Consider the following 13,615-nt stretch of genomic DNA (forward strand, 5'->3'; position numbering starts at 1 on the left):
ATACACGCTCACACCGGGATGATGCAGGCTCACACCGGGAGGATGCGCAGGCGCGCCCCGCCGGCCAAGACGGCGCTCCCCGATTGGCCCCGCGGCTGCCCGGCAACGGCACCGGCGGCGGCGGAGCGGGGCCGGGCCGGACCGGGCCGGGCCGTGGCGGGGCCATGTCGGCGCGGACGCTGCCGCTGCTGTTCCTGAACCTGGGCGGGGAGATGCTCTACATCCTGGACCAGCGGCTGCGGGCCCAGAGCATCCCCGGGGAGAAGGCGCGCAAAGGTGAGCGGCGCTCGGGGCCCTCCGCTCCCGGTGTCCCGGTGTCCCGGTGTCCCGGTGCCAGCGGCGCTCGGGGCCCTCCGCTCCCGGTGTCCCGGTGTCCCGGTGCCAGCGGCGCTCGGGGCCCTCCGCTCCCGGTGCCACCGGAACGCCGGGAGCCGCTCCCGGTGTCCCCGGGCACGGCTCTGCCCCCGCTCCCGGTGTCCCGGGCACGGTTCCGCCCGGCGGTGCCGGTTCCAGCCGTGCCACAGAATCACAGAACTAGGCTGGAAAAGAGCTTTAATATCACCCAGCCCAGCCCATGACTGGCACCTCCTCATCAGCTAAACCGCAGCACTGAGTGCCACCTCCAGCCCAGCGATGGTGACTCCACCACCTCCCTGGGCAGACAATTCCATTTCCCAACCACTCTTTCAGTGAAGAATTTTTTTCCAACATCTGAGCTAAACTTCCCTTGGCGCAGCTTAAGGCTGTGTCCTCTCCTTCTGTCCTTGCCGGGACACTCAGGGACACGCTGTGCTGTCACCAGAGGATGCTGCGACCCCACGGCCAGGAGTTTCCCTGCCCCCATTTCAGTAATTACCGCAGTAATTATCACGGCAATCAGCCCTCGGTGTTTTGTGCTCAGCCCAGCCCCTTGGGTTGATCAGCTCGGTGAGGTTCCTGTGCTGGGACCTGCCCCAGGGTGTTGCTGAGGTTGGTTTGGGAGGTTCTAACACAGAAGGAGAAAGTGGAGTTCGTGTCGCTGTTTCTGTGCTCAGTCCGGGGGTTAAAGCTTCAGAAATGCACTTTTGGGCTCAAAATAACTCAGGGTTTGGTGGTGCCAGCCCAGCTCCTGAACTTTTGGGGCAGAGCAGGTTGCTTTGCAATGGGAAAGAGTTTCCAGGGTTAAATTTATAAATCTCATGCAAACACAGCACGTGTGATTGTGTGAAATTCAAATACCAGTACAGCTCCTGAAACCCTGGCTTTTATACAATCTCATTTGACCGAAATCCTTATACAAACGGAGCCTCGTGTCTTTACTGGGGCATGAAACTCCAGCTCACAGCCAAGCACCTCTGCATTTACCCTTTCAATTGAAAGCTTTGCTTTACAAGTCCTTGCACCTCTCTGTCAGGGGATGGGGAATGTGCCTCGGGAAGCTCTGTGATGTTTTAATAAAAAATCAACTTGGTATGAGCTTGGTATTGTTACCCCTTCTGTGCCTGTCCTTTATGAAGTGCTAAACAACAAAGGGTTCACTGTGTAATTATTGTATTGTTTGTGAGGGGGAAATTTGTAATTATTCATGTGTGTCCTGATGGGGGAATGATCGTACAGAAGTTTACTGCTGTTCATTCAGGGACAAGTTTAGGACTTTAGCTAAATTAAATCTTGGTGGAGTATCTCTGCAGGAGAATTGGCCTGTTTTAGTTTGTCCACACGTGGATGTTTTTTTTCTTCCAAAAAATTGTGTGTTCATTTCACTGAAGTGTGGTTCATCCACACTGAGGTGTTTGTTGATGCTTAAAGCTGTTCACTCAAACGTTGGTTATCTCTAAGTATAAAATGCAGCTGAAAACCACCCAAGCTCATGCAAAGGGTAAAAGCTGATGTGCACTGAAGCAGAAGGATTTTATCCAAGGGGAGGGTGATGTTCTCTTTCAGTGCTGAATGCTGATGAGACGAGACAAAATCCATCAGTTAGCTTTTTTTTTTTATTTTCAGTTTATTTCTTTCTATTTTCTTTTCTTCTCCTTGCAACTCTTGTTCTTACATCTTGAACTGCTGTTTTGTTTTATATGCTTCGTGTAGATGAATGGACAGATGTGGACAGGAAACGAGGTACAGTAACTGCTGGCTGCATGCACCAGTCCAACCCCACGTGCACACCTGGGGCTCATCGTGCCTGAACACCTGAGGCTGCTCCTGCAGCCCTCAGGCAGTGTCCCAAATGAACAATAATGCTAACCTGGTCCTTAAATGCCTTTTTGCCTGTAAATAAGTGAAAAAACAGGCCATATCTTAAAATCATATGGCCTCAAAAATCAGCTGTTAATTTAACCAAGAATATAAATGGATCCAAACTTCTTATCTTCATGGTCTTGCCTGCAAAAATGGTATTTGTGTTTCTTTACCACTGTTTTCATGCAAGCATGTAATTGTGTGAGCATTGTGCAGGTTGTTTTTCTGCTTAAATGCAGGACTATTGGGTATATTCCATGTTGCTAAGGTTTTATCTGATGCATTGCTCAGGGTTTGGACAGGTGAACTCCAGGGATGATCAAAGGCATTCCTGTCCCAGCTGCTTTACCCACCTGTGCTGGTGGGCACACCTGGCAGAGTCACCCCAAAGGAGAGGTGCCCACAGCTCAGCCAAGGGTCCTGAGGGTGGGATTGAGCCCTCGGGTGTTTCCCTCTGGAATCTGCCCTGGGACAGGAGCTGCAGCAAAGGCTGTGCTAAGGAATGAGCAAATGAATCTCAGGTTTTTGCTCGTGAGCATAAGCAGAACTTACAGCACTTCTGAGCAGCCCTTTTTCAACAGGGGTCAAGGTTATGATTAGTGTTGTGCAAAATAAGCATCATTTTATTAGGCTTTAATGTTTATTGGAGGTAAATGCTGATGTCCTGGAGTTTGCCCCAGCTTTTTCCTTACCATTACACCCTGTTTCCAAGCACACCCTTTAACTCAGAAGTCCAGGGACAGATTCCACCCCATCCCAAAGAAGGAGGAGCTGCCCAGAGCTGGGAGGCAGGAGGCAGGGCTGGCTCAGGGGCAGGTGCCAGGCTGACCCCTCATTCTCCTGCCAGAGAGAACCCTTTGCCTGTGCTCAGTGCTCCAGGGCATCTCTGCAGGGTTCTGCTGTCACCTGCTGGGGCTGTCACTGGTGGAGCCGTGAGGAGGTTCCCTGAGGAGCCTGTGGCACGCAGGGTGACTGTCCAGAGCTCAGAAAGTTCCTTCTGCTGCCCCAAACATGCTCCAGGAAGCAGCAGCATCACCCAGGCCTGGCTCCAGCCTCATGCCATGCATCCCAGCCATGCCAGTGGCACTGCTGGCACCAGAGACTTGGCGTGGGGAGGCCAAAGCCACCATCACCCCCAGCCCCAGTCCCGCCCATCGCACTGGCTGTACTGGTTTCCCTCTTCTCATCCCAGTTTAGATCTCCCCTCTCTGCTCAGTTGCTTTTCCTGTGTTGCTTGTGCCATGTCCCTGGGCCAGTGCTCCTGTGTCACCTGCCACGGCCACTCCAGGCTCCCCCTGAGACTTTTGCTGTGCCATTATCAAACGTGAGAGATTTATTATCAATTTGCCCTTTACCATGATTTTTTTTTTTTTTTATGTCTTTCTCAGTTCTTTTTATAGCCCACACAAGAGGTTTTAATTTCAGAAGATAATTTATGTCTGTGGTTCACACAGACCTTCAATTCTGTTGAAAAATCAGTGTTTAAAAACTGGGAGGTGTTTATCTCCTGTTGGTTTGGGTTGTTTGTGGCTCTCCAAAGACAGAAGAAGTCTTTCTGTGACCAGCACACACAAGCAGCTTAAAAACATTTTCCTTAATAGCAGTATAAAGCAGAAGTTCTTATTTTTGTCATAATTGATTCCTCGAAAAATTAGCTAGGTATTAATATCTAATAGTGCTAATATGTTTTATTTTCTCCATGAAAAATAGGGGATTTCTGCCTGAGATTGCAAGTAGGGATGGTTTTATGGCCAGTTTATTTGAAAGGGAGGGAGGAAGGAGGGACTTTTTTCCCATTTGTAATTAGGTGTATTCTTAGTCCAGACTGGTGAGGAGCTGAGATCTGTCTGTGGTTTTGGGGTGTTTAAACCAGGACTAGGGAACCCTGTTAGGTTCAGCACGGGGGCTGCTGAGCTGTGTGTGAGCAGGAACCTGTAACCAGCAGGTTTAGAGAGGAGAGAGAATCCTTCAGGAGGCCTCTGCCCTTGGGAGCACAGCTCTCCTGCCCAGGCTCCCCACAGTCCCCAGGCAGTTTATCCTCTAGGAAGAGATGAAGTGACAGAGAAATTATCTTTATTTTGTCTGTTGGGGTAGGACAGGTATGAAAAGCCAGGTGTCTGACCCCCCAGGGAATCATTAGGGCAATAATTCAAACCAATGATCATTACCACTTTCTTTTTCTTCACTTCTTATTTTCCCTTTTTTTTTTTTTTTTTTTCTTTTAATTATTTATTCAGAGATTTTTCTAATCCTCAAGAATTTTCTGGCATTATGAGCTTTGTAACAGTCATCTGCTTAGGAAAATCCACACTTGTACAGTAATCTGTGACCTGATGTATTCATTTAGCTTCTTTTGATAGAGGAATAAATGTTTATTGATGATAACTCTTTAGAGTGTATCAGGGAGATAATAAAAGTGGCAGATCCAGCACAAAAGCTCAGGTGCTGCATCTGCTTGAAGCACTGCACAATGTTTTCCATCTTGTTTGCATTAAAAGCTCAATAACCAGAGCACAGCCCTCACACTCAGCACTCCTGAGCTGTAAGAACTCCTCAGTAATAAAACAGCTCCATGGCTAAATTCACACATTAAAAAAATGAACCACAAGTAAGGAAGTTTGGAGTTCTGCATTTGAAACTCTAGGGCCTGCAGATGTTTCAGCTCTGAAAGCCCTGAATGGGTTGATATAGATCCCAGGGATATAAGTTCTTTATTAAATACCTGCCAGTGTTAATCTGATTGGAATAAAGATTACAGAGAGCCCTGCAGGAGCTTCTGTTGAGAAGTTAAGAAATAGATTGATGGTGTCAGAGGGTGTTCAGGAACAGGCCCAGCAAAGATCTACCACGGTGCAAAACCCTCTCCTTAGGAAGCAGAGCTGCAGCTTTTTAAGATAATAACACATCAGAGCAGCCTACAAGCAACATTATTTAAAAATTAAAAGTGCCAACCGTAGCTGCGAAACCAGGGCAACAAAGCCAGCCTTATTCCCCTTGGAGCAAACCACAGAGCCTAACTTTGTCTTTGCAGTTATGAACGACATCATCAGCACCATGTTCAACAAAAAATTCCTGGAGGAGCTGTTCAAACCGCAGGATCTGTATTCCAAGAAAGCCCTGCGCACCGTGTACGACCGGCTGGCTCACGCCTCCATCATGAGACTCAACCAGGCCAGCATGGACAAGGTAACAGTCCTGCTGCCCAGCCTGCCCCTGCTGCACTCCCCAGCCACCCTGCACCAGTTTTTGTTGCAATATTCAACCCGTGGCTTGAGCATTTTGAAGTATTTTGGAGAAGCTTTCCATGTGAAAATGGTTCTCAGCCAAGGAAATCTGTGGTGGTATCAGCTGCTTCAGAATGATTTCTGCTTGAGCTAAATGTTTGATTTCTGCTTGAGATAAATATTTGATTTGAACAGGTCCACTGAGCATTCCTTAGGATTATCAGGTGTTTGCATATGTATTAAAAAGATACACATGTATGGTGTATGGATGTGGATAGATATCTGTATTTCTGTACTGACAACCACTGTCTTGCAGCTGCAGGTGTTGGAGTTATTCCTTGCAAACAGTGTATCCACAGGCAATTTAGGAAAAAATGGTAGGAATGGGATTATCAGAGAGCCCTCCACCAGGTGTCAGGGCTGCTGAAACTCACAGAATCACTGAGGTTGGAAAAGCTCTCCAAGAGCATTGAGTCCAAGCTGTGCCCAACCCCACTTTGTCACCCAGCCCTGAGCACTGCGTGCCACCTCCAGCAATTCCTTGGACACCTCCAGGGAGGGGCACTTCACCACCTCCCTGGGCAGCCCCTTCCAATGTTTAATCAACATTTCCATGCAGAAATTGCTGCTGATGTCCACCCTGACACATCCAAAGGCCGTTCCCTCTCCCCCTGTTTCATGGCAGCAGATCCCAACCCACCCTGGCTGTCCCTTCCTGTCAGGGAGTTGTGCTGACCCAGAAGGTCCCCCCTGAGCCTCCTTTTCTTCATGCTGAGCCTCCTCAGCTGCTTCAGGTGCTCCAGCCCCTTCCCCAGCTCTGTTCCCTTCTCGCTCCATCCCCTCGTGTCCCTCTTGCAGTGAGGGGCTGAGAACTGGACCCACACTCGAGGTGTGACCTCACGGAGCACTGGTGGCATTGGAGACCCAGCTGGAGGCTGGGGATGGCACTGCAGAGGTCTTGCTTTTTAGGAAAGGCAGCTAAAGAGAGTTCCTTGTGCCACAGGCTGGCTGAATCCTCCCTCCATGCCCAGGAGGTTTCCTCTGGGGCAGGACCAACGTTCCTGTGTTCCTTTGCAGCTCTACGACCTCATGACTATGGCCTTCAAGTACCAAGTGCTGCTGTGCCCTCGGCCCAGGGACATTCTGCTGGTCACCTTCAACCACCTGGATGCCATCAAGGATTTCATCTCCGACTCCCCTGGCATTCTGAACCAGGTGGATGAGACCTTCCGGCGGCTGATTGAAGTAAGAATCCTCACAAAAAGGGTGGGACACACTGTGGTTTGATTTTGTGGGGTTTTTACCTCTTAAGAGATTAATTACTACATTGGAGAGGGCTGTGAGTCAAGTGGTATTTTTCTGCTGGCACAGTTTAAATCAATGTATTGCTTATTCAGCCTGATTTCAACAGAAATTGTTTATCAGACTTTTAGTGGCAAACAATAATTATTGATAATAACCAGCAGCCCCCTTAGAGCATCTCTGCTCCCCCCAGATCAGAATATTCACACAGTATTTGCTTGTTCCTCTTTCCCTGGGTGGGACATGGCACACCTATAAACCCTTGCATGATGATTTTCTTTTTCCAGACCTACAACTGTCTCTCTGATGGTGAATTCCAGCTCATCAGGCAAACACTTCTCATTTTCTTCCAGGACATGCACATCAGGGTAAGAGCCCAATCCAACTAGGCAGGGAGAATGACAGAGAGTTTGGGGCTGGAATATAAAGGGATCTGCTTATAAACACTGCAGGTTTGGGTCTGTTGCTTGTGCTTTTCAATCATCTTGACGTGCTTGTGATTGCACTCAGATTTCACAAATGGAGCACATATACTGCAATAATGCTGAATAATTCTACAATATTAGGAAAAAAGGAATTTTTACCAGTGTGATTTGCTGATTGATAAATCCATTTTTCCTTTTAGAAGAAACTTGACAGGAAACCTGAGCGTGAAGTCTTGATGCTCTCTAAACAAATTGGTGACACTCACATGCATGAACAGTAGTTTTTAATATAATATTTTTTATGTTAGGTCAGTGTGCCCATCCTCTGGACCACAAATCCATATTTCTGGCTTTGTAAATACATCCCTACACACATCAAGAGCTCTGGGAAACCTTCCCCAGCGTAGGCAGAGCTGTTCTAGCTCAGATTTCAGGGAATTTGGATGGGAAGGTCCATAGAGGATTTCCCCAAGGGTGTGATGTTTGTGATGTCCTTTTGCAGGTCTCCATCTTCCTGAAGGACAAAGTGCAAAACTCCAACGGGCGCTTCGTGCTGCCAATCTCAGGGCCTGTCCCGTGGGGCACAGAGGTGCCAGGGCTCATCAGGTGAGCTGGTGCCACGTGTGGGGCTGCCCAGCCAGGAGCATCTCATGCCAGAGGCCTCAGGGATCCAGCTCAAACTGCCATTCCTGTTGCATGGATAGCTGAACCTCCAGTAAATTCCATTTAAGGGGCCTTTTTAAAAATTATTATTTATTATTATTACTATTTAATACTATTTAAAGGGTAGAATTTGGGACTGAGTCACCCAGCAATGAAATGCTGAGCTGCTTTTGGGAGTTTTCTATCCAAATAAATTAGCTATTAGTAATTTATCCCATAACAGAAGCATTTAGCAATGTACAGAATTATCATTATTATTATAATTATATGGAATATTATTATAATATAAATATAAAATATTTATATAACACAACATATATATTATAATTATATATAATATATATAATTATAATACAAATAATATATGTAATTATAATAAATTATAATTATAATATATACAATATAAATATAATGTATAATTATATATTATATATAATATAATATAAAAATGTTAATATTTTTTATTATTATTATACAGAATAGTGTTTTACTCCCATCGTGCAGAAAGCAGAGGAAATTAGGTACTAAAATCAGGATTGAAACTACTAAATGTTCCAATATCATCTCATTTTTAAGGATATTCAATCACAAAGGAGTGGAAGTTAAAAGGGCTGAGTTCACCACTGCTGGGAATTACGTTACTCCACAGAGGGAAGGATCCTTTGAGCTTTATGGAGACAGAGTCCTCAAACTTGGAACAAATATGTAAGTAATTTTTGTTCTGTGTAGAAACCTGACCCAAATGGTGATGGATTGTTCAGAAGCACATCTTCAGCCTGGTGTGGTTTTGGCTTCTTTTGCTATTAATTAGCAGATTGACTTTGTTACAAGGTGCTGTCTTGCACCAGGACATGTGTGGACAGTGTATAAAGAGCTGCAAAAAACATCAAAATTTTGATTTCTGTCCACAGTGGAGCTGAGGAAAGAGTGTTCTCACCTGGTGCTGCATCTCATGTGGAATGTGATTTAATGTCACAGTCAAGAAATCCTCTCTGTTCTCCATGTTTGCCTTAATGTGCATTTTCCATCCAAAGAGATCTCTGCTCTTTCTCACAGCTTTGTCCCTCACACACCTTACTGCCTCAGTATTGCACCACACTGAGCTGTGACTTCCCATTGCAATTGTTCAGTCTTCAGGAAAATATCCTAAAATTCTGCATCCTCTGCTGCTCCCTCTGGTTGCTGTACCTGGTCCCAGAACAAGCTGTTCTTCCCCAGGTGTGTTTTCCCTCCAGGTACAGCGTGACCCGGCCAGTGGAGACACACATGTCAGGATCATCCAAAAACCTGGCAGCCCAGGCAAAGGTCAGTGTTGTCCTCTTCCTGTCACTGCTGAAACTGCCCAAATTCTTAGTCCGCAGATTTGGGATAAGTTCAGGGAAGCTTTTCTGTTGTTCTCAGAGCCTCATCCAATCCTCCCCAGTCCTTTGAACCCAGGTCACATTTTCCCAAAGAATCCACACGTTCGTGCAAGGATGTGCTTGCTTCTGTTTTAATCTCCTCAGAAAACAGAAAGTTGGCTTGACAGATTTCTCATCTGTCCAGTTTAGCTGGAAATGTATCTTGTGCCGAGTCTATAAATTCAAGCAACCATTTCCAGTATCGAGCTGCTGATTACTGTGGTTATCTGCACAACCTGTCCCAGGAATAACAGGGAAATAAATGTGTTTATATCCCTCTGAAGGAGACATATGGAATATCAGGAATATATGAAGGACATATATGGAATATCAAAGCTCCTTGCAGCCCCAATCTCCCAATAATTGCCCAACGAGCCCATTGCTGTTTCCTGCAGGAGAACATAGCCCCCAACCCTCTTGCTAAAGAAGAGCTGAACTTTTTGGCCCGGCTGCTGGGAGGTTTGGACATCCAGAAACCTGCTGGTGGCGAGTCGGGATTTCGGCTGAACTTGTTCACAACTGACGAGGAGGAAGAGTATGCTGGAGTCCTTCTTGGTTTGGGTTTGGGGTACCCTGTGGGAGCCCTGGAGACCAAAGCTGGCCCTCGAGAGCTTTAGGGTCAGAGCAGCACGTTGTTGTCCTGCTCCAGGATGTTTCCCTGCGATGCAGCTTTTCTCCCAGTGCCACTGGACAGAAATATTCCCTCAGCCATTTTAGCAAGTTGTTTCTATCTGCTTGTTTCTGCTGCAGAAATGTTCCTGCTCTTCTACACTTTAACAAAATATCTAAGACAGGGAGAAGCCTCCAAACTGGGGTGAATACATTAATTTGCCCAGTAGGAACAGAGGCATTGCCAAACTTCATGGAATTCCAGAATGGTTTGGGTTGGAAGGAAACTTAAGGGTCCTCTAATTCTACTCTGCCCTGGGAAGGGACACCTTTCAATAGACCAGGCTGCTTCAAGCCCCATCCAGTCTTGTTCTGTGAGCATCCTCTGAGCATCATTTGTGCCTACAGGAGCCTCATTTTATTGTTTCCTCATACGTCTTCATGGGATTAACCACTGTTTCCATGTTTTTAATCAAGACACGCTGCACAGACCAGACCAGAGGAGTTGTCCTACAAGGTTATCAACATTGAAGCCATGCAGGTACGTAACACGTTTCACATCACTGGTTCTCACAATCCCTGCCTTGCTAAGGAGCGTGTTTCACCCAGAGTAGTGACTTAAAAATACATTTTTTCCCATTTCACTTAAGCTCTTAACTAGGTAATTGCCAATTTTCTGTCAAGCCAGTGGAATTGGTGAATATTTACTAAGAAACCTTGAACCTTACAAACACCAGAGCAGGTTTTTAGCCGATTTGGGTGTAAAAAGGGCACGTCCCAGTCCAGCCCGGCTCAGTCCCGGCCGCGGTAGCGGGGCGGGGGCACGGCGGGGCTGAGCGCGGTGTCTGTCCCGCAGGAACCGGGGCGGGGGCACCGGCGGGGCTGAGCGCGGTGTCTGTCCCGCAGGAACCGGGGCGGCGGGCGGAGCTGTCCCGCATCCTGGGCGAGCTGGACGTGGCGGAGCCGCGCCCGGACAGCGCCGAGAAGGGCGAGGATCTGCTGGCACTGATGGACGGGCTCTGAGCGGGACACGGGGACACCGGGACACGGGAACACCGGGACACGCGGATACCGGGACAAACGGACATCGGGACATTGCGAGACGCGGACACCGGGACAAGCGGACACCGGGACACGGGAACACCGGGACAAGCGGATACCGGGACAAGCGGACACCGGGACATGTGGACAGCGCGACATGAGGACACCGGGACACGCGGACATTGGGACACACGGACATTGGGACACACGGACAGTGGGACAGGCAGACACCGGGACACACGGAGAGCGCGACATGAGGACACGGGGACACCGGGACATGCGGACAACGGGACACGGGGACAACGGGGCATAGGGACAGCGGGACATGCAGACACAGAGACATGGGGACAGAGGGACACTGGGGACACGCGGACACCGGGACATGGGGACATAGGGACATTGGGACAGGCGGGCACCGGAACATGGGGAGACCGGGACGCGCGGACAGCGGAACATGGGATATTGGGACATGGGGACACCGGGGACGCCATGACACCGGGCGGAGTCGCTCCGCCGCTTCCGGGAGGGACGAGGGGCGGGGCCGCGCGTGCGCGAGGGGCGGGGCGGCGCGTGAGCGCGCGGGAACGGCGGCGGCGCGTGAGTGCGCGGGGGGGGGGGAGACCGGGACAGCGGGACCGGGACCGGAACAGCGGGACCGGGACGACGGGACCGGGGACGGGACCGGGACAACGGGACCGGGGAACGGGAACGGGGACGGGACCGGGAACGGGACCGGGACAGCGGGACCGGGGAACGGGACCGGGACAGCGGGACCGGGACAGCGGGACCGGGAACGGGACCGGGGACGGGACCGGGACAGCGGGTGGGGAGGGGCTGAGGGCACGGACAGGGCGAGGGGGACACGGAGCGCCCCAGCGTGAGTGGCGAGGAGAATGGGGGGGCCATGTTCAGGTGTGTGTGTGCAGGGGATGGTCCGTGTACAGGTGTGTGTGCAGGGATTATTCCATGTCTGGATGTGTGAGCCGGATTTGGTCCATGTTCAGGTGTGTGTGCAGGTGTGTATGAGGATTTGGTCCATGTTCAGGTGTGTGTGCAGGATTTGGTCCATGTACAGGTGTGTATGAGGATTTGGTCCATGTTCAGGTGTGTGTTCAGGGGATGGTCCATGGGCAGGTATGTGAGCAGGATTTGGTCCATGTTCAGGTGTGTGAGCAGGATTTGGTCCATGTTCAGGTGTGTGTGCAGGTGTGTATGCAGGATTTGGTCCATGTTCAGGTGTGTATGCAGGATTTGGTCCATGTTCAGGTGTGTGAGCAGGATTTGGTCCATGTTCAGGTATGTGAGCAGGATTTGGTCCATGTTCAGGTGTGTGTGCAGGTATGTGAGCAGGATTTGGTCCATGTTCAGGTGTGTGTTCAGGGGCTGGTCCATGTGCAGGTGTGTGTGCAGGGGATGGTCCATGTGCAGGTGTGTGTGCAGGGGCTGGTCCGTGTGCAGGTATGTGAGCAGGATTTGGTCCATGTTCAGGTGTGTATGCAGGATTTGGTCCATGTTCAGGTGTGTATGAGGATTTGGTCCATGTTCAGGTGTGTGTGCAGGGGCTGGTCCATGTGCAGGTGTGTATGCAGGATTTGGTCCATGTTCAGGTGTGTATGCAGGATTTGGTCCATGTTCAGGTGTGTGTGCAGGGGATGCTCTGTGTGCAGGGCTTGGCCCATGGGAAGGGACTGCTGGGTGTGAGGCACAGGGGGTGTCTGTCCCCAGCCCGTGTCCCCAGCCCTGTCCCGCCATGGAGGTGAGCCACTCGCTGAAGGAGCGCACCATCGCCGAGAACAGCCTGGTGATCCTGCTGCAGGGCCTGCGCGGCCGCGTCACCACCGTGGAGCTGCGCGACGAGAGCGCGGCCGCGGGGCGCGTCACCAGCGTGGACGCCTTCATGAACGTGCGCCTGGCCGAGGTGACCTTCACGGACCGGCGGGGCGCCGTGTCCCGGCTGGACGAGCTCTTTGTGACCGGCAGGAACATCCGCTACGTGCACATCCCCGACGAGGTGGACATCCGTGCCACCATCGAGGAGCAGCTGCAGGCCATCCACAGGGTGCGCTACTTCGGGGGCCGCGACAAGGGCCGCAGGGAGTTCCCTCGTGCCAAGCACAAGTGAGGACCTGCTGCTGCCCACCGCAGCCAGCGTGGACCCGGCACGGGGCTGGCATGGAGGTGCCCCTCTGATGGACTGCCAGCTCCCTCCATCCCACACCACATCCCCCAAGGAATGTTTTCCCCCAGGGACTCCAGGGTCTTGCTGTTCCCCGCACCTGCAGAGGAGCAGGACTGGTTTTTGTAGTGAATAACACCACTTAAAGGCTCTGCGGTCTCTCTGCTCATTTCCTGTTCCATTGGCAGCTACTCGTGTCGCTCCTCCAATGGCCAAAGAACCTGAGCTGCCAGCCCGGTTCGGGGGTCCCGGTTCGGCGGTCCCAGTTCTGGTGCCCAGTTCGGGGTGTCCCAGTTCTGGTGTCCCGGTTCTGGTGTCCCGGTTCTGGTGTCCCGGTTCGGGGGTCCCGGTTCGGGGGTCCCGGTTCGGGGGTCCCGGTTCCGGTGTCCCGGTTCCGGTGTCCCGGTTCTGATGTCCCGGTTCGGGGTGTCCCAGCCCGGGGTGTGCCGGTTCGGCGGTCCCGGTTCCGGGCGGGGCTCTGTGGGCGGGGCCCGCGTGCTCTGTGGGCGGGGCCATCTCGGCAAGCCCCGCCCCTTGGCCAATCACGGCGCGTTC

General features: G+C 50.7%; 2 protein-coding genes across 3 annotated transcripts; both read left to right on the top strand.

Moving 5' to 3' along the window:
- The first annotated feature begins 79 nt into the window (after window positions 1-79).
- Window positions 80-11,247, top strand: OSCP1 (organic solute carrier partner 1). Of its 2 annotated transcripts, XM_030290385.4 has the most exons (11): window positions 80-276; window positions 2,071-2,100; window positions 5,252-5,406; window positions 6,522-6,689; window positions 7,034-7,114; window positions 7,674-7,777; window positions 8,411-8,539; window positions 9,070-9,139; window positions 9,630-9,769; window positions 10,321-10,384; window positions 10,750-11,247. In XM_030290385.4, the coding sequence occupies exons 1-11, from the start codon at window positions 165-167 to the stop codon at window positions 10,864-10,866; spliced, it is 1,170 nt and encodes a 389-aa protein (XP_030146245.4). In that variant the 5' UTR covers window positions 80-164; the 3' UTR covers window positions 10,867-11,247. The 2 variants fall into 2 exon arrangements, with proteins under 2 accessions (XP_030146245.4, XP_012426130.5); XM_012570676.5 differs by lacking the exon at window positions 2,071-2,100 and having other exon boundaries at window positions 81-276.
- A 1,387-nt stretch (window positions 11,248-12,634) lies between these two features.
- On the top strand, window positions 12,635-13,212 carry LSM10 (LSM10, U7 small nuclear RNA associated). Its single transcript, XM_072917941.1, has one exon. The coding sequence runs from the start codon at window positions 12,635-12,637 to the stop codon at window positions 13,004-13,006; it is 372 nt and encodes a 123-aa protein (XP_072774042.1). The 3' UTR covers window positions 13,007-13,212.
- Window positions 13,213-13,615: the final 403 nt, after the last annotated feature.

This window comes from Taeniopygia guttata, chromosome 23 (assembly GCF_048771995.1).
Source record: "Taeniopygia guttata chromosome 23, bTaeGut7.mat, whole genome shotgun sequence".
Taxonomy (NCBI): Eukaryota; Metazoa; Chordata; class Aves; order Passeriformes; family Estrildidae; genus Taeniopygia; species Taeniopygia guttata.